This window comes from Cibotium barometz, chromosome 5 (genome assembly GCF_041138505.1).
Source record: "Cibotium barometz isolate CiBa-2024 chromosome 5, ASM4113850v1, whole genome shotgun sequence".
In the NCBI taxonomy this organism is placed as follows: Eukaryota; Viridiplantae; Streptophyta; class Polypodiopsida; order Cyatheales; family Cibotiaceae; genus Cibotium; species Cibotium barometz.
Genome location: NC_141050.1, coordinates 51,234,063 through 51,258,444, shown reverse-complemented (window position 1 = coordinate 51,258,444; position 24,382 = coordinate 51,234,063). Strand labels below are relative to the sequence as shown.

Sequence of the window (24,382 nt, the reverse complement as noted above, 5' to 3'; positions counted from 1 at the left end):
GGGTTGTCCTGTAAGACCTTTGTCACTGGAATTTGTCGTACAAACTCCCATTGGCTTCCAGCCCCCTGATCCATTTTACTCTTGCCTTTCCTATCCCTTTCCAAATTTAGATCTACAAGAAGTAAATCATCTATGGATGGCTTTGAGGATTGGGCATTGGAGGGTCCAGGCATGTCCGGCTCGATGAGCCAATCATCTCTAGACTCTCTTGCTCTAGAAAGTTCTGATAAGTCTAAGAACTCGGTTTTAGAGAGCTCCCCTAATTTGTCTACCTTTTCTGGATGGTAGGTGACTTCGTAGCGAACACCATCTCCACCCATGTACATGTTACCCTGGTCATTGACTAGAGGTGCTCTATCAAGTTCTGAGAAAATGTCTGCGATCTTAACAAGATACCGTTGTTGTGGATCCCTAAAGATCTCAGCTCCTTGAGCATTTGTGTAGACATATTGGAGTCTCACATTGAGTGTTAACCCCATGGTGTCGGGTTCAAATGGATTAAAGGATCTTGTGGGTGTTCTATTTGGGGCTACGGGATGACTATTTGTCGGCCCTAGATTGTCCATGGACAATGAACTAGTTGTTCTGGAGGAAAGGGTGTCGGATTGGGATTCAGAAAGGGTTTCAGCAATATCTACCAAATTGCCTACCGATTGGGTCCCACTTTCCTGCGTAGGTACTCTAGAAGGTGCCCTAGGCCTTATGGCAGAATCTACAAGACGTCCCGACCGCAAGTGCATAAGGTCAAATTTTTTTGTTTTTTTTTAATGTGTTTTTGATTTGTTTTGTTTTGTTTTGTTTTTGTTTTTTTTTGTTTTTTTAATAAAACATATATATATATATATTATTTTAACCTACCTAATCCCTAAATGCAACTAAAATGAATATGTGTGGCGTAACTATCTATCCTATTTTTTTAAATGATTTTTTTAAATGATTTTATGATTTTTATTTTTTTTAAATTTACACAAAAATTATGAATCACACTAAAAAAGATACTAATTATGCACAAAGTTACAAAAATTAAAAAATACAGGTTAAACTAATTATGTAAAAAATTAAAAAAAATAAAGAATTACAAATTATGCAAAAAAGTAGACTCCTAAAAAACACTCAATTTATCAATTTTTTTTTCTCCTTTTGTTTTTTTTATTTTTTTTGGTTTGTTTGTTTGTTTGTTTGTTTTTTTTAACTAATAAATTTCGTGCCTAATATAAAAAAAATAAATTTACTAATTATGCATCATTTACAAAAATTCTAAAAAAAATAAAAATAAAAAATGCAAGCTACTTTAATTATGCAAAAATTTAAATAAGGAACAATGGATTCAAAAAATAAAAATTATTTTTTTGAATTTAATTATTTTTTCTCTCTTTTTTTCTTTTTTTTTTAATTTCTTTTTTTCTAAATTTAATTATTGTTTCTTTCTCCTTTTTTTTATAAAAAAAATATTATTTTTTTATTTTTTATTTAAAAATACAAAAAAAAACATTGAAAAATTAATAAAAATAAAAAATGAAAAAAATACCACCTACCTTATCCTCCGCCGCTCCCCGGATTTCTCGCCTGCGCACACGTGCCTCCTTGCGGCACCTTCTGCCAGCCGTCTGCTTTTATGCTGCTCCGCGTTGCTGCTTGCTACAGCCCTTTTGTTTCTTCGCCTTCGCTCGCTCTTCTGCCAGCTGCACCACCAGAGTCGCCGCTGCCACTTCGCCTCCACGCTTTTGGCCTTTGCCTATGCCGCAGCCAAAGCCACCGCTTTCTCTGCCCGGTTATGCTGCTGTGCAACCACCGGCCACCATCTTTTGCCTCACTCTTCCTTTCAGGCGCCTTCACCTACAGCCTACGCCAGCTTTTCCACCCGCCTACGCCAACGTAAAAAAACGATTATATATATATATATATATAATTTTTTTTTTAAAACTGTCTCCTCTGCCGTCTGCGCTTCAGTTGCTTTCCACTCCAGCCGCCTTCCTTCGCCTGCGCTTTTGCTGCTACCCGCTGCCACTCTCCACGCCAACGTCGGCCAACAGCCGCCTACGCCGACGCTTCTGCAGCGCCCACTGCAAGCTGCTCACACTCCTACGGGTGCTTCACAGACACCCCCTCAACGCAGAACCCGACGCCGCCCTCCATGATGCAACGTTCGACGCACTGTAAAAGTATAAATATAAATAAATAAATATATATATATATATATATAGATTTATATTCTTTTTCTTAAGGCTGCCTTCGCCTGCGCTTTTGCAGCGCCCACTGCACAGACAGCGCCTTCGCCACCTCCTTCAACCAGCGCTTCACTTTCTTTTCAATGCAGGCCCATCTACGTCACTGTATGAAATATATATATATATATATATATATATATATATATATATATTTATATATTTATATATATATTTATATTTATATATAGATATATTGTCTTTTTTTTCTTTTTTTTAAAAGCCGCCTTTGGTTGCGCTTCAACTGGCCGTCTTACATGTGCAAGTATATAAATATATATATATATATCTATACATATATATATATATTTATCTTTGCTGCACTTGATGCGTTGGCTCCCCACAAAATAACAACACAACAAAACAATAAAAGAAAGAAGGCCGCTTCCAATGTTCTACCTCCCACTCGCCAACCCCGTCAAAGGTGCAAAAACAGAAAGTGCATAAATCTGATTAATGGCGGAATTTCTCAACCGCATTGGGGTTTTAATTAATTTTGTTTTTTTTGCTTCTAATCAAAAAAACGAAAACACATAAGGCGCTCTTGAGATCACACACTCAATGCCCTTGCAAACTCTACTCTAATCTACCCTAATCCACGATTTTGCAATCAATGGAACACTTAGTAAGAAGTAATGGTTAACACCCTTCACTAACTTAGGTGTGCGTTCCCCGACAACGGCGCCATTGTTTGGGACATCATAGCATAGCGGAGGCTACACTCCAACCCACACACTTGTTAATCCGTGAATGCAACCCGGTTAGCGCATAGAGGCTATCCCGAATGGGAGAAGATGAGTTAACCACATACTAATGACTTCTAGTCCTACTCAATCCTTCTTCAACACTCAAGCAATCAATCTAACACAATCAACACATCAATCTAACATAATCAAAGCATCAAGATTAGGCTACACTTAAGCACAAAGATACAACTTATGCAAAGAACCTAACATGCAAAGAGCTATCACACAAGCCTCAACTACACATCATTTCATGCACAAGCTTCATCACATGCACTCTATAACTCACAAATCAAAACATCATTAAGAAATCTAGATTAGCAAGTGTGTAGACCAAAACCTCATATCATTGAAAATGTAGAGAATAGAGAGTACAAGATTGAAGCATGAATGGAGATGGAGAGCTTTGGGAGAGCATATGAGAAGGAGCTATGGGCAAGCTCTCTCTATGAGCCTCTCAACCAAATGACCAAAGAGTGCTCCTCTCTCAAATGGGCCACCTTTTATACAAAAATTCTAGAACTCTCAAAAGTTCCCATGTGGGATTATTGTCAAGCCCTCTCCCACATTCATCTACAACTTGGGACTCTTTTCAAGAGCCCTAAGTGTCTTTTTTGTTGCATCCTTGTATTGATCTTCATTCGTCATGCAACAGTCGCCAACCAGGACGTTTCTAAAGAGCAGAATATAATATGCTATGAGTACTCATAGCCAATACAGGAATAATTGAACCCACAGTTGAGGACAATATAATAACCGATATCCAAAAATCTTAACAGTATTTAGGATATCAAAGACAAGCATGTATGAATGAACAACTAATCAAAGTGGATGGACTGGATCAATAGGCGTTGGAAGCGTCAGCAGCTACCACGTCTGACTCCTCCTCTATACGTCAGAGATGCTTGTGCTGGTTATCCCACACGGTGATCTAGTCCTTGCATAATACGAGTGCAATGCAATGGGTTCACCGTTGAAGGAATAATACTAGACAAACGAGAGGGAGGAAATAATATGCAAGTAGAAAAAACCATGAAAAGATTAAAACTCCAAAGATTGAAGAAAACCGCATGAAAGTGAAAATGGTGGATGACCAGAGTCTAGTAGATGATCAATGATAACACGATCAAGATTGAAGGCCTTGAGTTCAAGGTGGCCTTCATTGTAATTGAATGAAAGAAATAGACATATCCCATGACATTAGGGAGTCCTTGGCTAAGAGCAAGTGGAGTTCTGCATGACCGGAAAGAAGATGAGCTCATAATAAAGATGGGAAAGTAGAATCTCTCCATTTGGGTGCCCAAAGTTGCGTGTTTTAACATGGTTTTGCATTTTCACGCTTACTAAAGTTAGGTGGACAATGATATTAAAGAGACTAGACATCTTTTAATGGTCCAATCAGAGCATAGAAGGGCTCCCCATTTATCGGGTGTGTGGACATGAGGTGTGGGCAGGCACCCTTCTTGGGCACCCCCCCACTCATTTATGGAAAGTGGTCGAGTGGTGGGTGGGTCCAGTCATCTTTCACTTGGTATGTGTATGGCCTATCCACCACCAAGCCCATGTTTCTCTCCCCCCCTAGCACTCTGATAAGCACACAATTCTCTGTGAAGCTCTCCATAGAAGCTGTCGTATAGTCTACCGTACACATCCCTGCTGGTTGTACTGTATGCCATCATTGCCATCATCACCATCATTATCTGTGGCAACAGGTACACTTGCGTAGTCAGTTGTACATGCTGTACGGACTGATGTCACGGTTTGTACCTGGCCGTACCTATGCAAGTGCAGTACAAGCCGTACTGTTGTACCTGTGCTGACAGCATCTCTCACAGTCATCCTGCTGCTGGACTGCTGACACCATTAGCATAATTGGCCGTACCGTTGTACCTGCACATGTGGGCCAGTTGTGGGTCGTACATCCTACTTGGTGATGATTGCTTCTTACTCTTGCTATTGCAAAGGTAACGCCAAAGGTATGTGGTACTTTGTGTGTGTAAGAAACAGCAAAACACACATCTACTCACGAGGAGCACACGAGGGCGAAGAACACACCAAGTATCAAACAATCCTCTCATCATTCTGCCTCAAGTTTAGAAAGCACCAACATGCAAAGGAACACAACAAGGAGAGATCCAGACCACTAGGATTTTCCATCCGTACTGCTTGATACCCTCCATCAATAACACACATTACATATACAAAACCCAAAGCTCCACGAAATAGGCAAACCCTCCATGCAACACCACACGCAAAAACACTCTCCTCAAGGTTAGAGGATCGCTCCATCCTACCTAAGGCGATCCACGAGTTTGAATCCCCCTCATGTTCATTACAAGTTGAGGACTTTAAGCAGACCCTACCAGGCTTGACTCATGATGCCTTCACTGTCCAGCATTGTCTTCTTGGCACACTTCATAATGTTCACCTACTTTCCATTTATGTTACGCTTTATTTAAGCCCAGCATCTCCCACCGCTTTGTCTTCTTGGTGCACTTCATAATGTTCACCTACTTTCCATTTATGATACGATTTGTTTAAGCCTAAGCATCGCCCACCACAGCACTCACATTATATCTTCATTGGTCTCCTGCACCCGCCAATCCAAATCTCTCTCTCTCTCTCTCTCTCTCTCTCTCTCTCTCTCCATTTAGTCTTCATCTTCACCTCTCTCCCTTTCAAGAGGATCTTTCACTTGTCATGATCATTTCTACGCAGGCCACCCATTTGTGGAGCGTTTCGGTGCAAGGGTTGTCTATAACACTCCATAACTGAGCCGAAAGTTAAGCAACATCCATTGGGTAACAAAAGTTGGCTTGAAATGACTCCAGAATCCCTAAGCAACATATACCACTGAAAATATGCAATCACTACACAACAGTCTCCAGTACGGTAGCATCGTGTATATTGTCTAGTGAATAAAGACATGCGCATCATATGTTAGAAATCATTTGATTTTCCACTGTACATTATGCAGAATATAAAGCCTATACATAGAATTGAACAAAGTTATGTTTGTGCTATCACTGTAGATGCTTGCAAGGGCGCAATCCACATGAAAGAGAAATTGACCTGACCCTATGACGAAGCTATAATTTTGGTTGTGGATTTTGTTGTTTCAGTGTGAAAATCCGCCACTACACTTAACAAATTCTGAGGCATAGCCACAAACGAGAAAAGCTATCCACTCTATGCCAAACTAACTTTGTGGCAAAGGCTTGTGTTACATCATCATACATTTAAAACATTCCTGTAAAGTGCACAAAAAATCTCATGTCGAGAGTTTTGCCTCTATCTCCTCCAAGCTCAAACCTTTTGTTTCTGGGACTTTGAATATCACAAATAGTAGCGCAAAAACACCAATGATGCCGAACAACAGGAATGTTGGGGCAGTACCAATGGCTTCCTGAAGCACAAAACAAAGAAAATTTTGTAAGTTCTCAAACCTCAGCAATAAAACAACACTATCCATTTTCTTGAAAATGAAGAAATTTCTTGTGGGTGATGTTTCGCCTTCTTCCTTTGCAATGCGCCCAGCCACTACATACAGACAGAGACGTGCATACACCCCTTGTCCAGAATCAACGCACTACACTTCCTAAGATGATGGGATTATACACAGTTGTTTGGGAGGTTGCCCTAACTTATGTACACACACTAGGCCTTTGACAGTGTTATTTGCACCTGTAATCAAGTTTCGGCATGCATCCTCAGGACCAGTCACCGAGGTCACAAGGATGCATCCCAGACCTCCATCACCGACGTCTTCTCTCATCTTTCGACAGAGGAGTACAGACCAGGCTCGGCCCGCTCCAATCCGAGCCCCCTCAACATCAGGGTGACCAGAGAGCAAGTTCAACTTACGCTGAGAACCAGATGGCCCCGACTCCCAAGGGAACAGAGGGGAGACTAGGGCATCCCGAGGGGTGTAGGAGTTGGGAGGAGTTGCTGTCTTACTCAGGCCACATCTAAACAGAATCCTTACAATTGTCAGGAAAGATGAGGAAGCTCGATACATGTTGCTGCAACTACGTTTCCCAGGAAACAGGCTTCTACACATGGCAGCTTGCTATTTCCCACATGAGACGTCTGCATATGCCCAGCTTAGTAGACAATCACCATACATGCCTCTTTATGAGGACATCATGGAGTACTCTAGATTGGGCGACATGCAAACCTCAAGGACAGAGAGCCATCAACTTCACTTAACTGGATTTTGGAGACCCCATTTTATATACCCAACCAACCACCCCTTGCCCTGCCACCTGACCCTCACCCCACCTGATCGACCCTCTTCATTGTCTATAATGTCACTACAGCCATACTCAACTCGAAAAATAGCTGTGCCCAAGACCATGAGGGAATACCGGCAGAGCACATTGCACATGCATGTGACGCTCTTGCCCCTCTATTGGCACACATGTTCAACAAAGCTTTATGTCATGGTTTCCCACCATCCAAGTCCACCAACACCATCACCTCATTTTCAAAGTCGGGGACCCATCAGATCCCAACAACTACAAGGCTATCATGATTGTTCATGCACTGGCCAAATTTCATGGATTGGTGCTAGAGTAAGCTTAGCTTCATGGCGGAGATGCATGAATACAGGGCCACATGACAGACCAGTTATACTCCACATTGGATCACAGTTTTACACTCAGGGCTATCATTGCGGAGGCTAGATTGGAGATGCTGTGTTTACTATTATTTCGTGGATTTCCACTGCAAAGCTTTTGCCACTGTTCCCTTGCCACGCATCCTCATGTGTCTGTAGAATTTGGGTATACCATTGGAGATGATATGGGGCATACAAACCAGGTGAGAGCTCTAGGAGGTATGTCACACGAGATCTCTAGCACAATTGGGATGAAACAGAGCTGCCCTCACTCTCCACCCCTCCTATAGCAAGCAGATAATACGGTGTTCATTTCAAATTCAGCTGAGGGATTACATAGGCACTTAAATGATGTAGATTGCTTGATAATGAATGTGTCCCAAGCACAAAAGACAACTACACCTTAAAATGTGGATAAGACTATGTTGAGAGGGGACAGAGCACACCACATAGTGTAGATTGCTTGATAATGAAATGTGTACCAAATACAAAAGATAAGTACACCCTAAAATGTGGATAAGAGGGAGTAACCTCCTAAAGAGGGGAAAAGTGACCCGGCTTGGTCCTAGATGAGTTCACATATCACTACCATGACATACATTCTACAAATCCCCCCTAGAGTGATGTACACATGCACATGAATATGGTTGATCAATCCTCAAAAGGCAATAAGCCCAAAACTTTGTAGAAAGCTTCGAACTTTTCACGAGAAAGATCCTTCGTGATCAAATCTTCCATGTTGTCATGTGTAGGCACATAAACCAAGTTGATCCCTCCTACAGAGAGTCTCTCCCTAACATAATGACAATGCATCTCAATGTGCTTAGTGTGAGCATGGAACAAACGGTTCCTCACAACTGCTAATGCACTCTAGCTATCAGTGAATATGGTAGTGGAGGATGATTGTCCCAACAGCCAAATCTTGCCTATTTATAGGCTCCTAATTACCCCTATGTTGCAGTTGGCCAATGCAACAGCTATCGGTCCTTGGACAAACAAAATGCAAAATTAGACATAAAATGCCAAAGTGCCAATAAATGTTCTCCAGCCTCTGACTGCCTTGGGTTAAATCCCTAAGATTAGCCCTGGCTGTTTACTAAAATCCCTAACATTAACCATAGATGTTCACTGGCCCAAAAGGTGCCTAAACACAGCCTAAACTGGGGATTACCATGTCCACATGTTGTGCATGCTAATTCCTCACACACGGGCTACATATGGATTGTTGACCACCTTTCTAGTACAGCCTACATGTCCCCTCCCTCTGTCTCACCCATCAAGATACCAACTGGATGATTCCATCTGATCCCCTCAGCCTACACACCCACACCACTTGGCTCGCGCCCCCCAAGCTACCCATGAATAGATCACTTCCTAAGGATTACAGCAAATGGAGTCGGAGTCATTGAGAGGCCAGGACTACCCAGACATGTGTCACATGCCATGTGGCTCTGGATTGGGCAGATCCAGGTCTCATCTCACCACCTCAAAGTGGAGACTGGGAGAGCAGAGGGCATTGCCAGAGAGGACAAGAGTTGTAGACTCTGCTCTACTGAGGTCCAGATGGAATAGATCACTTCCTAAGGATTACAGAAAATGGAATCATTGAGAGGCCAGGACTACCCAGACATGTGTCACATGCCATGCGGGCAGATCCAGTTCTCATCTCACCACCTCAAAGTGGGGACTGGGAGAGCAGAGGGTATTGGCAGAGAGGACAAGACTTAGACTCTGCTCTACAGAGGTCCAGATGGAGAAGCACTACATTTGCAGATGCCCAACATACTATAAGATCCAGGCAAGATTCCACTACATCTTCCAAAAAGGATTAGGTCCATTGTCCAGGATCGTTGATTTCCCGGACCATCGCGCCTAGGACTTTACCTGTAACCTGATAAAGCTGAGTAGGCACAGAGACTCACTCCTCAAAGATAGGAAAGCCCAGCCAGCTTCTTCCAAGTACAAGATCCAGTCAGCGACTTTTCCATGGCTCAGTATTACATGAAACCCTTGTACTACTTTTGGTCTTATAGACCAATTCGGTCTTTGAAAACTAGGCCAAAAAACTACACCGTGCAATATGGCACCCGTGAATTACACTTTGAATCAAGGGTTGGGGCATTCTAAATTCACCACTTCAGGGTTCTAGAGAGCAAGCTTTCTTGAAGTAGACACAAGCTCAATAAAAGATCGGAAAGAAATGTGAAGAAAAACATTTGGAGGCAAAGGCTAAACCATGCACGGCATACTTATCCTAAGGCTTACTGTGGTCATTATATAAACGAATTTGCTTTAGCCTTCAAAATCATGCTGTGTATTTCTGGCTATGTTTGACTAATCTACGTTGGATTTGCCCAAGATAGCTTAGTGTCGAGATAATTCTACCTCATGACACCACCCAATCCATACCACTCATATGTATATGCTTGAAAACCCAAATACTCCAAGGTGATTTACTATGACGGAGCTAAACCTTAATTCTATGACTCTACGTAGCTTTAACATCCACTAACAGGAAATCATCTAAGATCACACCCAGATACTCCACCCAAGGTGATTTACTATGATGGAACTAAGCCTCAATTCTATGATTCTACAGTAGCTTTAACATCCACTAACAGGAAATCATCTAACCTCACACGATATCTCCAAATAAATAGTTAATAAGATGACATGATATCTCCAAATAAATAGTTCGTAGGAATATACCTCCAAGGAATATACTACTCATATCTGTATGCTTGAAATGTTAGCAATCATCTCCTGTCTGTATATTTACACCAGGGCCTCTGTTGTGGGTGTGCCAGCCCGATTAGAGTGTTTTCTCATTTTTCCCCACTCTCCATAATTTTTCCCTATTTTTCCTCAGGTGTGGGAGGCTGTCCTATGGCTCCTGGCTGATCCAGACACTGGCCGACTGCTGGTCTGAGTATTCTGACATAGGCCGACTGTCCTTGCTGCTCCACGTCTCCCTCTGTGTGCTGGCCGACTGGCTCATAGGGGCCATATAAAATGGCCCCTAGCCCCCACACACATTGCATTGGGTATTCCGGGGATTTTCTTGTGTATATAGTAGAGTTACACGCCTCTCTCTCTCTCCCTCTCTATTGCTGTGTTTTTCTGCAGTGCACTTGCTCTTGTGTTTTCAGATCTTGTCTTCATCTCCGCTGCATATTCTGACATGGTATCAGAGCTCTAGGCTCTTGATAGATTTTGGGAACTGTGTGAGCAAGAGGGGGGCTGTTTTGTTGCTGATTGGTGGACAGCCACTTGCAGGTTTAAGTTCTTCATTTTTCCCACCGACCCACCCTTTTCAGTTACACCCCCGCAATGGCAGATTTACTTGAGATGGCTAAGAAGCATGTGAAGATCCCAACACTCCCCACGTTCCTAGTGGACCGTCAATTGGACGGGAACAACTACGGCATATGGAAGGTAATGATGGAATCTGTTTTGGAGTCTTACGACCTTGCTGATTTCATTGTTGTTGGGGTTCCACGGCCGGAGTTAGAGGAAGGGGAGTTACCCTCGATTTGGAAGAAACACGAGGCACAAGCACAATTATGGAATCGTGTCAATGCCAAAGTCCGTTCTTTCATTTTCCTCAATTGCACACCACAGGTAATCAATCATATCAAGCATATGACGCTGGCCAGAGGTATATGGCAGCATTTGGCTTCTCTTTACAACAGGGTATCGCCCATGAAGAGGATCTCCTTGGAAGTACAGATGCGGGTGATGAATCCTGCAAAGTCGTCAACAATGCGGGAGCACATCAACAAGCTCCAGGCTCTTCAGCAAGAAGTTCTCCAAGCTGGGAAAGAGCTATCATCGGAGGCTATGGGGATATGGCCATAACGTTGCTATCACATTTGTCCTCTCAGTACTCAGCATTTTACTCTTCGTTGATTACCAGTGGCAGGCTCAACACCATCACATGGGAGGAGCTTGTGCCCATGGTCTTAGACCAGGAGGAAAGATTCACGAACCCTCCACAGGACGGAGGTTCGGAGGCCTTAACTAGCCAACGATCGAAACGCCGGAATAACAAGGGCAAAGGGAAGGCTTCATCGGAGAAGTCTTTTGAGAAGAAGCCCGACGCAGACCCCGAGAAACTGAAGGCAGAGAGGACCTGTAATGATTGTGGCGAGAAAGGCCACTATTGGAGGCAGTGTCTCAAGCGGAGCACCAAGAAGGGTGCAGAATCCTCAGCAAGCAACCGTGAAAACTCCAGCTTTTGTGCACCTGGAGGTGATGGACACAAATGTTTCATTTTCTTCGTGCAGGGAGGAGGTTGGAGGACTCTCCGCTACGGATACTCGGGAGTGGATTCTAGATAGTGGTGCTTCCAGGCACATGACTCCTTCCCGTTCGGCTTTACAGGATCTTTGCAGGTATTCTGGTCACATCCTTACTGGGGATACATCCACTATCCCAGTTCACAGTGAGGGAAGGTTGGAGATAGTTCCCAATGGCAGAGGGGGGAAGCATTCCTCCCAGGTGTTGTATGTTCCATCACTTGGTTTTCATCTGTTGTCAATGCATCAGGTTTGCAAGACTGGCATACGGGTGGAGTTTGATGAGCATTTTGTTGCTCTCTAGGACAAGGCAACACGCCAAGTAGTTTGGGAAGGCGGAGTGGAGAATGGAGTTTACAAACTTTCAGCACTCTCTATCCCAGGTCCTCAGTTTTGTGATGAGTGGCAGTCTAGTAATGGCCACTTAAGTATGGATACGCTGCAGGTGCAGACTTTCCTGGACCAGATGGTGGATGGCTTGCCAATTGATTGCAGCAGTTGGCAGGAACTTTCCAGTACAGATGTTGGTAGTTCTTATGTTCGTCAGTCAGAGGAAACTCTACAAGTAACCTATGCTCTGATGTCTCGTAGCATTCGGGACAAAGAAACTCTTGTAGATGAGGAGGTTCTTTCCACGGGGACCTATTGGAAAGCCAAGCAGGTGGCAGTTGATTACTTGCAGAAGGAAGTGGATGTTGCACATTCTCCAGGCTTTGTGGTTCCAGATTCAAAGGGGGTGATTTACAGGTTTCTGAAGGCCTTGAGTGGTCTTTAGCAGGTTTCCAGGACTTGGCATCCCACCATAATAGGTGTTGATCCTTGTGAGCAATATGATGCCTCCTTGACTCGGAAGCAGAATGGTTCATTGATCTGGTTGCTGAATACCAGATTGGACGGGAGCTTCCTGATGAGGCTGTTGAGCTCATGTTTGCAGAGGACTCTTTGGGAGGCAGGATTGCGTATCTCGTGGTTTCTGCAGCATGCGAAGAATCTTGGACTCTTTTACACAGGAGGGGGATTGATGGATGGAGTCAGACTCCGAAGTCCGAGTGACTCAGTTTGGGGAGAAGAGCCAGACATGAGGACCTTGACATCACGCTACAGTTTTTCCCTCGGCTCAAGAGCGGTTTCATGGAGCAGTAAGAGGCAGCCAACTATTGCCTTGTCATCGACAGAGATGGAATACCGGGCTGCTTGTGGTGCTGCTTGCGAGGTGGTGAGGCTGCAGAGGTTACTTGGCAGGATTGGGTTTCCACTGGTGGAACCCACGGTCATCCAGAGGCATTTTGTTCGTGAGAAGATCAGATGACATCTTGCTAGAGTTCTGTTCGACAGAGGACAGTGCGGTGGACCAGGCTTTGCTCCGGCAGCACTCCAACTCACTGGGGTTGGTTCCACATCCAGGAGCTGAGAGGGGGTGTTAGCAGTCATCTCCTGTCTGTATATTTACACCAGGGCCTCTGTTGTGGGTGTGCCAGCCCAATTTAGGTGTTTTCTCATTTTTCCCCACTCTCCATATTTTTCCCTATTTTTTCTCAGGTGTGGAAGCTGTCCTGTGGCTCCTAGCTGATCCAAACACTGGCCGACTGCTGGTCTAAGTGTTCTGACATAGGCCAATTGCCCCTGCTGCTCCACGTCTCCCTCTGTGTGCTGGCCGACTGGAGATATGAGCAAGTCGTGAGCTTCATGTTACTGTCGGCTGCTTTTTGGGCTGGCCAACTGGCTCATAGGAGCCATATAAAATGGCCCCTAGCCCCCACACACATTGTATTGGGTATTCTGGGATTTTCTTGTGTGTATAGCAAAGTTACACGCCTCTCTCTCCCCCTCTCTATTGCTGTGTTTTTCTGCAGTGCACTTGCTCTTGTGTTTTCAGATCTTGTCTTCATCTCCACTGCATATTCTGACATGAAAACCCAGAATACATATTCCAAGGTGATATTACGATGGAATTAGACCTAAATTCTATGATTCTACTGTAGCTTAGCATCCACTAACAACAGAAAAAGATCATCTAAGATGACATGCTATCTCCAAATAAATAGTTTGTAGGAATATACCTCCAAGGGAGAGAAGGCAAAAGTCACCACTGCATTTGATGCAAAGTTCAATAAGACAGCAATACTTAAAGCCCGTCCTCGTGTTCGCAACGGGAAAATCTCAGAGACCATAAGCCATGATATAGGCCCAAATGAGACCTGAAAAAAAGGTGGACATAGAATGAAAAAATAAAAATTTGAAGGATAGAGGCTAGACTCAGAAAACCGCAAAAACTCAGAAATAAAAGAGTAAAACAGCCTTGAATTTTCCATTTCTGTTTTGTAGTCTCACCTGGTAAGATCCCACGTAAAGAAGTAGGGCAATGACTGCCAAGAAAGAAGCACCTTGTAAAAACGCATAATACGTTGCTAGAAGGAAGAGGGAAAAAACCTGCATGTATCAGCCAAAAACAACTGAGACAATTTCAATATGGCATGGAGTTCAGCCACCAAAATGAGAAAATCAAGGAAGCATAGAAGTGGCACATGGCTATTTAACAATACATAAACCTTACAAGGCCGCTCACGCCTCCAATGAGCAAAGGTCTTCGACCTAGTTTATCTACTTTCCAAACTGCAATAAATGTCATCAAAACCTGCACAACGACAGATGAAAGCTAAATCCACCAAGACTAAATTCATACCAAAAAAAAAAGTAATATGCTCTTTCACACACGGAAGCGTGCACAAGCACATGTTTTAACACAATTTTATTACTGCCAAGGTCTACAAAGCTCATGATACTGGGAGTTTCCAACCTACATAGCTCAAGATTTAATCTGATAATGCCCTTTGGAAATCATAAAAGAAGTGTGGCTTGTTAAAGGTCATTGTCTTTTCATCCACAAAGTTGAGTGACTTGATTGCAGCAATAAGTTCTTCTCACTGTACCCTATCACTAGAGAGAAGATCCACACACACATTTTCTGGATTTCAGATAGATCCTCCTCCTTTCCTTAAGAGCTTGCAGAGAAGGGAAGTTTTTGTGACAAAATGGTCAATGAATCTCCGGTGATAATTGACCCGAGCCTTAGCTGTTTGAAAGTAGTGAGTGCTAGAAATGAGGAAAGGATCAGTGGCAATTCCTTGGGCTGAGACAACGAGTCCTAAGGGGATGCCCAAGGACACCCTAATACACACATCATTATAAAGCACTTTCGAAGATGTTCCAAGTGCTTGTCCCTCCAGAAAAAGATGTGGAAGTCGAACTAAAATCAGAATGTCTTGCATGAACCTTCTCGGTATTGCTAGTTGTGTGATGAACCATGCTTCCTGGACATGATCCGTTGCACCACTTAAAGAAAAAAGGTAGATTGTATAAATGGAATCGGCTTTGAAATATCACAGTCAAAGTGAGAACTCTCTAAACCAGTGCTTGATTCCCATAAGTGTAGCTTGTTGTGCAGCCATGGACACCATAAATCCGAAAGGGGGCAGATGGGACAATACTTTATTTATTAGAAAAGATTACATATAAAGAAATGCTGAATTTGATATTTTGAAGGATCAACAGCTTCAAGCCTAATAGTTACGTAGTCAGCCCAAGATTGTGGGGCATTTATGACGAGATTTGAGTGTATTTGGCCAGCTTGGCCTAAAATTGACCAGTTTTGAGGCCTTCTGGGCAGAGTTTGAATAGAGTTTCACCATTGTTTGACTAACATTGACCAGTGGTGACCGACCTTTTACCTCTAGTTGACCAACTTTGGAAGTAAATTATATAAGTGTTAACCAATATTTGACCATTTAGACTTTACATGAGAATCTATAGTACCTTGAAAGATCCCAAAATGACAGAAACTCTTGTGGCATCAGCAGCAGCAGAAAATCCTGCACTCTGCATAGCAAAAAAAAGGGAGCTTTCATAATCATCAAAAAGTCTTAACAAGAGTTTCCAAAACCACAAAAATGAGAATAATCATATCAGTCACTCAAAATTGCAGAGCATAATACCTGGAAAATTGATGCAGCATAATAAAGAACACTTGGTTGTCCAGTGATCTAAAACCACCAATAAGTTAGTGAACCTATCTCATAGCATTATATGCTCCATAACAACAATGTAATGAATCCAGGATTGTTACCTGTTGGAACAAGACAAGGCCACCACCTATCATCAAAGCTTTCAAACTGGTGCCCGTGAAAATCTCCGAGAGGCTCACTTCATCCTGCACAAGTTGCAAAGATTGCAAGGTTTCCTGCATTTGATTTAAAATGACATCTTCATCGACATCTTTTCCTCTCAACCTGCGGATGGCTGCAGCGGCTCTCTCTTGTGATGGTTCCATGGCTCCTTTTCCTTTGCAAGCACAAAGCAGTATCCAACGTGGTGATGGAGGTAGCCACCACATGCCCACCACCATTATCAAGGCAATAGGTGCAGCGGCACCATACATGATCCGCCATCCTCCCACCGTATCAACTGCTAGATACCCAATAAGATATCCAAGCTGTAGAAAAATATAAGTAGCATGATAATTACCCCTTAAAAATGGTAACCCACTCATTAACACCCAAAGAAATTACTGAGGGAATCTTACCAACATTCCCAGAACTATAAGTGCCTCTTTCATAGAAATCAATGTGCCGCGTATCTCCTCGGGGCAGGTCTCAGCAATGTACATTGGGGCTCCATGCATGGCCTGACGGAATATTAAATTGCATAATTAAATTTGTAAAATTACAATGCGTCCACTGGAAACTTCGCCTCCAAAGGCAACCCAAACTCATGGCCAAAACAATTTCACCCCAAATTGCAGACAGAAAACAAATAAAAAAAGAACTTTGAAATGTATGCGAAAGGCCAGAATAACCTATGAGATAAGAGTGGTACAGTATGTGTGCAGTCTGTAAAAGGAAAAGCATCCCCTAGATCAACCACGACAAAGTGAATATGAAATGAAAAGTAAGATGGATGGGCATATGAGCATCACAATGGGTCTTGGCTATATGCTCCTTAGTGAGGGCTGTTAGATCGCTCATTGTCAACACAACGAGAAAATGAAGATGCCTGAGAACCTCACCATTCAGAGGACTGCATACTTATCTTTCTAGGAGTCCAAGGAACATCTAACACACTTCACCACCGATTAGGAATACATTAACTGTTTCGCAAACAGATACATAAAGGTCTTTGAGTCCTATTAATGTTGTGCTGCGTTATGAAATGATATTATCTAGCTTCCTCTTTCATGAGTTTGAAGGACCTCCATTTCTTTTGCCTTTTTCCCTCAAAGCAAACATCCTTCTATTCATAAAGAAAGTATACCTGAATGAAACAGATAATCCCCCTCTAGAAAGGTAAAGTCTGTGAATAACGAAGAGGGCCTGTCGGTGGTGGGGGGGTTGTCGCTTCATGGCTGGTTGCTGTTGGAGAGAGACTAAATCTGGAGGTCGTAATGCAAAATGAAGCCCCTCTCATCTCTGGATAGTAAGGGGCCAGTGAAACCGGCCTTCAAAAACTTGACGGGCGGTGAACACACTTAATCACACCCTAATCGCTTTACGAACTGGAATAATAAATTTGGAAGAAGAAGAAAATAAATAAGTGGAGCTAGAGTGCTCCTGCACAAAAGACCAATTGGCCCCAAAGCGTGGTGCCCCCGCAGGTATTTATAACTCAACGTCGGCGTAGCCCTTGTACAATTCCCGAGAAGATGCCTCCTTGATCCACGGGGAGATCTCCTGCTAGCTTTCACCCATGATGTGTTGTGGGATACAAGAGCCTTGGCCCCTTATTTATACAAGTTTGGGGGAAAAAGCTATGCTTTTCCCCCTTGGAAAAATCTATTACAAAGGCTTTTTCAAAAAGACAATCGAATAGCTCTTTTTTTTTCTCTTTTTTTTTTAATAAAAGAAAAACACAAGTAGCGCTAGTGTTTTTTCGAAAACCCACGCTGCTTTTCTTTTTTTTTTAATATATATTTTTATATATGAGCTGCCCAGCGCTTTCTTCCCTTCGCTTTTCTCCCTTGCACGATTTGTTGCCGCCCAGATGCTCATCACGTGTAGCTGCCCGGCGCTTCTCTTCACTGCTGCTCAGCGCCCACGCTTGTTGCACGGCGCCTTCACTTCTCTCTCTCTCTTGCGCTTGGGTGCAGTACGGCTGCAGCACCTGCCACGTTAGCACCCAGTGGCAGTGCCTGCAGTCTTGCAACCTGTCTATCCAGCCGCCAGCTACCACGTGTCAGCGCCATACGTGCAGTCCAACCTGTGCAGCCAGCCGTACCTTCACACGTGTCAGCTACCACGTCATCGGTGCCACGTCAGCTGTGCCATGTGTCGGCTGCTGCTTGGGGCTGAATCACAAGGTGCCTCAGCTGTTGTTTCCTGCAACAAGGTAGGAGAAAGACCAAAAACATGCACACACACCAAACATGTATCTGAATCCACACACATGTACAGACTTACACATGCATTTACTGGATTAAACATGATTAGTGAATGCTTAAACATGCTTAAAACATAATTACAATGCTTAAGACAAAGCGGTAAAATACTCAATCCTGTAACATACCCCCCTCTTAAAACAAAGCAATCGTCCTCGATTGTTCATTCAAAGGTTCTGCCAACTGAAACAGAACCTAAGAGAGCAACGAGAAAGCTATGGCCTGCCAACTGAAACAGAACATCAGAATACATAAATCGGAGCATCCACTTTGTGAATAATCATGTCCCCCTGGATGCTTTACCTGCTTTGCTCATGGCCATCCCACAGGACCCACGATCAGCAGTACATCATGAACAAGAATAAACACTGATGCATATCAAATGAAAGTCTAGAATAGGCGTCCCCATTCTCTGAAGATATTCGTATATCCATGAATCAAACCAAGTGACTAGTACACATATATCATAGAAATCCCATAGGCAGATATACTGTCAGTTCAGTATCTCGGGTGTGCTGATAAGAACACCAAGCGACTTCCAGATCTCATCCAAATGAACTCTGTGACAAAGGAGCGGCCCTCTTGAGTAACAGGTAGTACTCCAGAATCCACAGCTGAACCTGTTGAAGCACTTTCTAAGGTAGGCTCCAAACCAAAAGCCTCCAGGTAGGCACCGTGAGCTCCCCGAACCCTGAAACGCTCCCCTCCGCCTCTGATCCTTCCTCCGCCTCTGTTCCTCTGCCATCGCTTCCTTCCTCCATCGTTGCGCCCCTCCTTCCTCCATCGTTTCCTTCCTCCTTCGCTGCCTGAATCGCTCCCCTCCGCCTCTGATCCTTCCTCCGCCTCTGTTCCTCTGCTTTCGCTTCCTTCCTCCATCGTTGCGCCCCTCCTTCCTCCTTCACTGCGCCCATCCGCCTCTCTTCTTGCTTCGCCCCCCATCCTCCTCCGCCTCCCCTCCTTGCCTCTACCCGCCCTAATTCGCCTCTTCCTTCCACTCTGTTCGTCCCTACCCCTGCCCGCCCTTCTTCGCCCTCCTGTTGATCGTTTCGCCTCCCCTCCTCTAAACGCCTCCCCTCCTTCCTCCGCCTCTTCCCCCGCCCCTCTTCATCTTTGTGTCCAGCCATCTCCCCCTTACCTCCCTTTCCTTTTTGCTTTTCCCTTTTCCACCCTCCTTTCCTTTCCTCCGCCTCAACACCTTCCTCTTCCCCTTGGTTCGGATTGCTCCTCATCGAGGTTCAAGTCGGCCTTTTTCTTCGATTAGCATCATGGCTAATCATTCTCCCTCGACCGGGCGAACCATTGTATTTTCCAAAGCCGAGCTCGCGGTCCTCTACGCCGAAATAGAGAAAGACTCCAAAACGACCCTCATTGCCAGAATCCTTGGATCTCACCCGTCCCGTCTCCAGGCTCGAGATTGGGTCCTGGCGGCTCTGCCCTCCGACCTCGCTCTACACTTTCTAGATGTCAGGTTGCTTGGAAGAGGTTTCTTCCAAGTGGATTTTGATTGTGAGGACGCAGCCTCAGAGGTTTTGAAGGGCAGCCCTTTGCCATTGGGCCCGAGGAAGATATTCTTTCTTCCCTACTCTAGCTATTTTGACCCTGTTGAGGAAGACCGGAACCGTTTCCCGATTACTCTCAGATTCCCAGGTCTTCCTCGCACATATTGGCCTATGTTAGAGGCCATCGGGTCTGCCTTTGGGCTTGTTCTTCAAGTGCCCCCCCTTCACGCCTTGCCGACATCTTCTGCCCAGGTGGTCACTGCCTCGATGGATGTTGTCCCCAGGGTCATGGTTCTTGCCCGTGACATTGAGCTCTTTGAGGACTATGTTTTGCTTCCGGGCCCTTGTGGCCCTTTGAAGCAACGTATGGAGATTGCAGGTAAACCCGATCAGTGCCGGGTTTGTCACCAACAAGGTCACTTTGCTCGAGATTGTCCTCGGGCTCGAGGTATAGGAGGCCTTGTAAGCGTGCCTCTCAAGCACCACCTCCCTTGGTTCCTTCCCGTCCTTCAGTCCGCCAGGTGTGGCGAGCTGTTTCTCACGCCCGCCCCCCTAGTGCGATTGATGGGAAGGCCTCGGATCATGTACAGATAGATGATGTTTCTGGTCAGAGGGATGTGTCAGTTGATGCATCTTTGCAAAGAGATGATATCTCAGATCAAGATGACTTTGTGGAGTCCTCTCTACTCGGAGGGGGCGATATGCAGGATGTTCAGCACAGTGGGGATCATGTATTGCAGGATTCTCAGCATGATGCCCCGCAGGGCGAACAAGTTTCTCGTACATATGCAAGCACGGTGCAGGGCCTCGGACAAGGGCATGTCAGTGGACTTTGCCCCGTGGATTTTCCCGTCCTCCAACATTATGAGAGCGTCCTCAAGCTGCCCATCGTCTTCTTAGATCGGGGGTCAAACCCTCTTCTCTTCCATGAGAATCGTCTCATGGAATGTTCAGGGCCTTGGAGGGCTTCCCACCCGTGGTAGGAAGCGCCTTCTGAAGGACCAGCTTCACCCTGCTGTTACAGGAGGGTCTATGGATGTGGTAAGATGCTTTCTGGCCTCACCTTCTGGTCCTCGACAGTTGGGACTAGAGGGGGTGTTTGTATTTCAGTGGAAGCATCTATTATACCTCATGTTATTGGGCACGGTGTTATCATCCCTGCTAGAGCGCAGTGGATCTTGATCATGCATGAGGGTCAGAAATTGGGAATCTTGAATATCTATGCACCTAACGTGAGAGGTGAAAGGGTGGCCTTTTGGGACACCATTACAAATGTCATTCCCCAAGTTGATCATTGGATAGTGGGAGGAGATTTTAATATGGTTGAGCAACCTTCTGACAAGAAGGGTGGACGCGAAGGGGGTTTACACCCTTTGGAGCGAGCCTCATGGGAGAGGTTCACGCTTTCCTTTTTTGGCAGGGATTGCTGGACTGAGGATGACTTCCAGAGAAGGCCAAATTCCTTATCTTTCTCTTGGCATAACCGCAAGAGCAGGGATGAGAGCATCTTTGCACGTCTGGACAAGTTTTATGTGGATGATTGGTCCTTGGACAGAGGAGGCACCATTGCTATTATGCCTGGCACCACCAAATCCGATCATTGCCCCGTCGTTTTGTGTCTCAGGGAGCCTGGGGCTCGCTCGGCCTCTCCCTGTGTCCGTATCCCTGACTCTCTTTATCTAGATGCTGACATTTCCCTTGAGATCAGAGAGATATGGAGATCTTGTGACGGTCCTGATCCTCGTCATAATATTGCACTAGCTCTTGAGAGGACCAACCATCATTATCATAGCACTGCCTTGTCTAAGAAGGAGGAGGCTCTGGACAAGGAGAGAGCTATTAGGCGTAGGATTGCTGCTCTTCAGAGGAACATGAAAAGCATCCACATGCGACTTGGATTACAGACCTCTTGACCACAGTTAGAGCAGAGCTGCAGTTGGCCATGGATAGGAGGGCTGAGTTCGCCTTTCATGCAAACGAGGCCTTTTGGACTCAGATGGGTGGCAGATGCAACAAAGAGTTTTTTTCAACGCACAGGCCTTCCCATAGCAGGGATTCTGTGAGGTACTTGCAGGATTCACAGGGTGAGGTTCAGATTGAGCCTGATAAGGTGAGGGGTATTGCTTCAGAATTTTATCGGTCTTTGTTGACTGCAGAGGTGCCCTCCCCTCAGAGAGATGTGGCACGGCAGAAAGTTTTTGAGTGCATGCCCAGGCTCATTACAGATGCTATGTGTTCTTCCCTAGATGCCCCTTTCTCGAAGGATGAATTCCTTCACGCACTGCATGCTCTTTCCAGTGGTTCATGCCCAGGGGATGATGGTCTTTCTCCCGCCTTCTTTATTCTTTTTTGGGATCATATTGGAGATGCTATCACTGTTGCCCTTCAGGAAATGTGGTTGTCGGGTATGATGCCTCCATAGTCCATACCTCACGGAGGGGCTGATTCACCTTATCCCCAAGACTGGGGACAAGACTGGCATCAAGCAATGGAGGCCCATCACCCTCCTTGGATCTGCATATAAAATCTTAGCTAAAGCCTTGAGTATAAGGTTGCAGCCGATTCTCCAAAGGACTATCCATGATACCCAGAATGGGTTCCTCCAAGGAAGGAGTATATTTGATAACATCTTTTCTTTCTGGGAAGCTGTCGAGTGGGCAAAGTCTAGCCAGCAGCCTCTTGCCATTCTTTTGCTTGATTTTGAAAAAGCTTATCACAGAGTGGATTGGGATTTTTTGGAGGGCACTATGGCATACATGGGCTTTTCCCAAAACTGGATCAAAGGTGTGTCTTGCCTATACAAGGAGGCTCATAGCACTGTTTTAGCCTGTGGGGGGCACGGTGAGCGTTTTCAGATTTCCCGTTTAGTGAGGCAGGGCTGTCCCCTCGCCCCTTTACTGTACCTCATTGTAGCTGAGGCTATGAGCAGGTTTCTTCGGGCTGCCCCTGGTGTTGTGGGTCTTAGGCTGCCTTTATGTACGGAGGAAGAGTTTTTGGACTCTGAGTTAGCAAATGATACGGCGTTGTTCCTTGAGGCTTCACATGCTTGTTTATGTGCTTTCCGGACAGCCTTGGAGGCCTTTTGTTTGGCAACAGGAGCTTCTATAAATTGGCATAAGTCGGTTGGTTTTTGGATCAATGATTCTCCTCTTGCAGATTGGGGTACAGATGTTGGTTTTACTTGGATTGAGAGAGGATGCTCTGCCAGATACCTTGGTTGTCAGGTGGGCGTTGACATCTCCCCTGCACAATAGTTTGCTCCAGTGCTCTTAAGCATTAAAAGCAAACTTCATCACTGGAGTAGGAGGAAGCTCGACTTGGCCTCTAGTGCTCTGGTGGTTAACCAAGTTTTGCTAACCACGACTTGGTTTATCGCTTCATGCTGGATTTTTCGTAAGGGCTGCATTGGCCAGCTTCGTCGCCTTATTCGGAACTTTCTTTGGTCAGGGCTTGATGGAAATGCACACACCATGGCTAGAGTTGCTTGGGAAACCATTATCAGGCCTAAGCAGGAAGGGGAATTGAATATCATTGACCCTGAGGTGCAATGTAAGGCTTTGCTGTGTAAGCTGGTTGTTAGGGGCTTTCTTCCAGGCACTGAGCCGTGGAAGGACTTTCTCATGCGCAGCAGATCACGAAGTGTGTCCCTGTTCGCGGAGGTGACTGGACACTCAGCTCACGCTTTATTTTTCGGATGCAATTCACCACTCCCCTTCATCCCCCCTGGTTAGGTCCCTCCTACGGGCCTGGGACTGCCTGAGGAGTTTTTTGGTACACATCCCCCCGCGTTCAACGGAGGAAGTAAACCGGCATCCCATTCTGTGGAATGATTTGATCTTAGATGTGCATGGTAGGCCTCTTGGGATGCATATTCTTTGGGCTGGCTGGGAGACCCTTTGCCCCACAGTTTGACTTGGAAGAGCCTCACCGAGGTACAGAGATTGGATCTCACGCAGCATTTGAGAGGCTCTAGTCGGAGGATTGCACTGATTGATGCAGCCATTCCCAACCACTGGATTACTGGATCTTTTTTGGAAGACCGTCATCATTTTTGGTTTGGGGTTTTTTCTGGGACAGGTGTTCCTCTTCAGGTTATGGGTCTCCCCTTGCCTAGGGAGGATGATGTACCGGTCTTATTTTCTGTACACGTTGGATGGCAATTGGAGAGGTGTGACGTACATGACCTTATTGAGGGCCCCCAGATTCGTCCAGTCAGAGTTGTTGGGAGGTTAGGGAAGCACGTCTTTGTTGACCCCCCCCCCCCCCCCCCCCCCCCCCAAGGATGATCACAAAGAGTGTTAGCCTTTGGTTGTATGGTGGCTGCCCTATCAGACAGTTGCATTGGGACCCCGGTGAGTGGGTGTAGAAGGATGCTTGTAACCCCTTGAAAAGCATGCCTTTTTTCAGTTATACGGTACGGAATGCCATACATCTTATCTTGGGCACATTCAGAGTGTCCCCATTGGAAATCTTACGGCATTTTGACTGACATTCAGAGGGTTTTTTGGCGGAGATTGTGGCATTCTTATAGGAATGCCACAGATTTCCTCCTTTATCTGGGTTTCTCTTCAT

The 24,382-nt window shown here is 45.0% G+C and overlaps 1 protein-coding gene across 3 annotated transcripts in view; it reads right to left on the bottom strand.

Moving 5' to 3' along the window:
• Positions 1–5,961: 5,961 nt before the first annotated feature.
• Positions 5,962–24,382, bottom strand: part of LOC147638613 (D-xylose-proton symporter-like 3, chloroplastic) — a 44,117-nt gene continuing 25,696 nt past the window's right edge. For 2 of the 3 annotated variants that reach the window (XM_086798530.1, XM_086798531.1), the window contains 8 exons: positions 16,464–16,565; positions 16,008–16,373; positions 15,877–15,924; positions 15,698–15,760; positions 14,439–14,519; positions 14,216–14,314; positions 13,945–14,082; positions 5,962–6,374 (listed from right to left, as the gene is read on the bottom strand). In XM_086798530.1, the coding sequence (XP_086654656.1) occupies positions 6,240–6,374; positions 13,945–14,082; positions 14,216–14,314; positions 14,439–14,519; positions 15,698–15,760; positions 15,877–15,924; positions 16,008–16,373; positions 16,464–16,565 (1,032 nt within the window). In that variant the 3' untranslated portion in view covers positions 5,962–6,239. Of the gene's footprint in view, positions 6,375–13,944; positions 14,083–14,215; positions 14,315–14,433; positions 14,520–15,697; positions 15,761–15,876; positions 15,925–16,007; positions 16,374–16,463; positions 16,566–24,382 lie in introns of those variants that run through there. The other variant, XR_015265947.1, reaches the window with a different exon arrangement.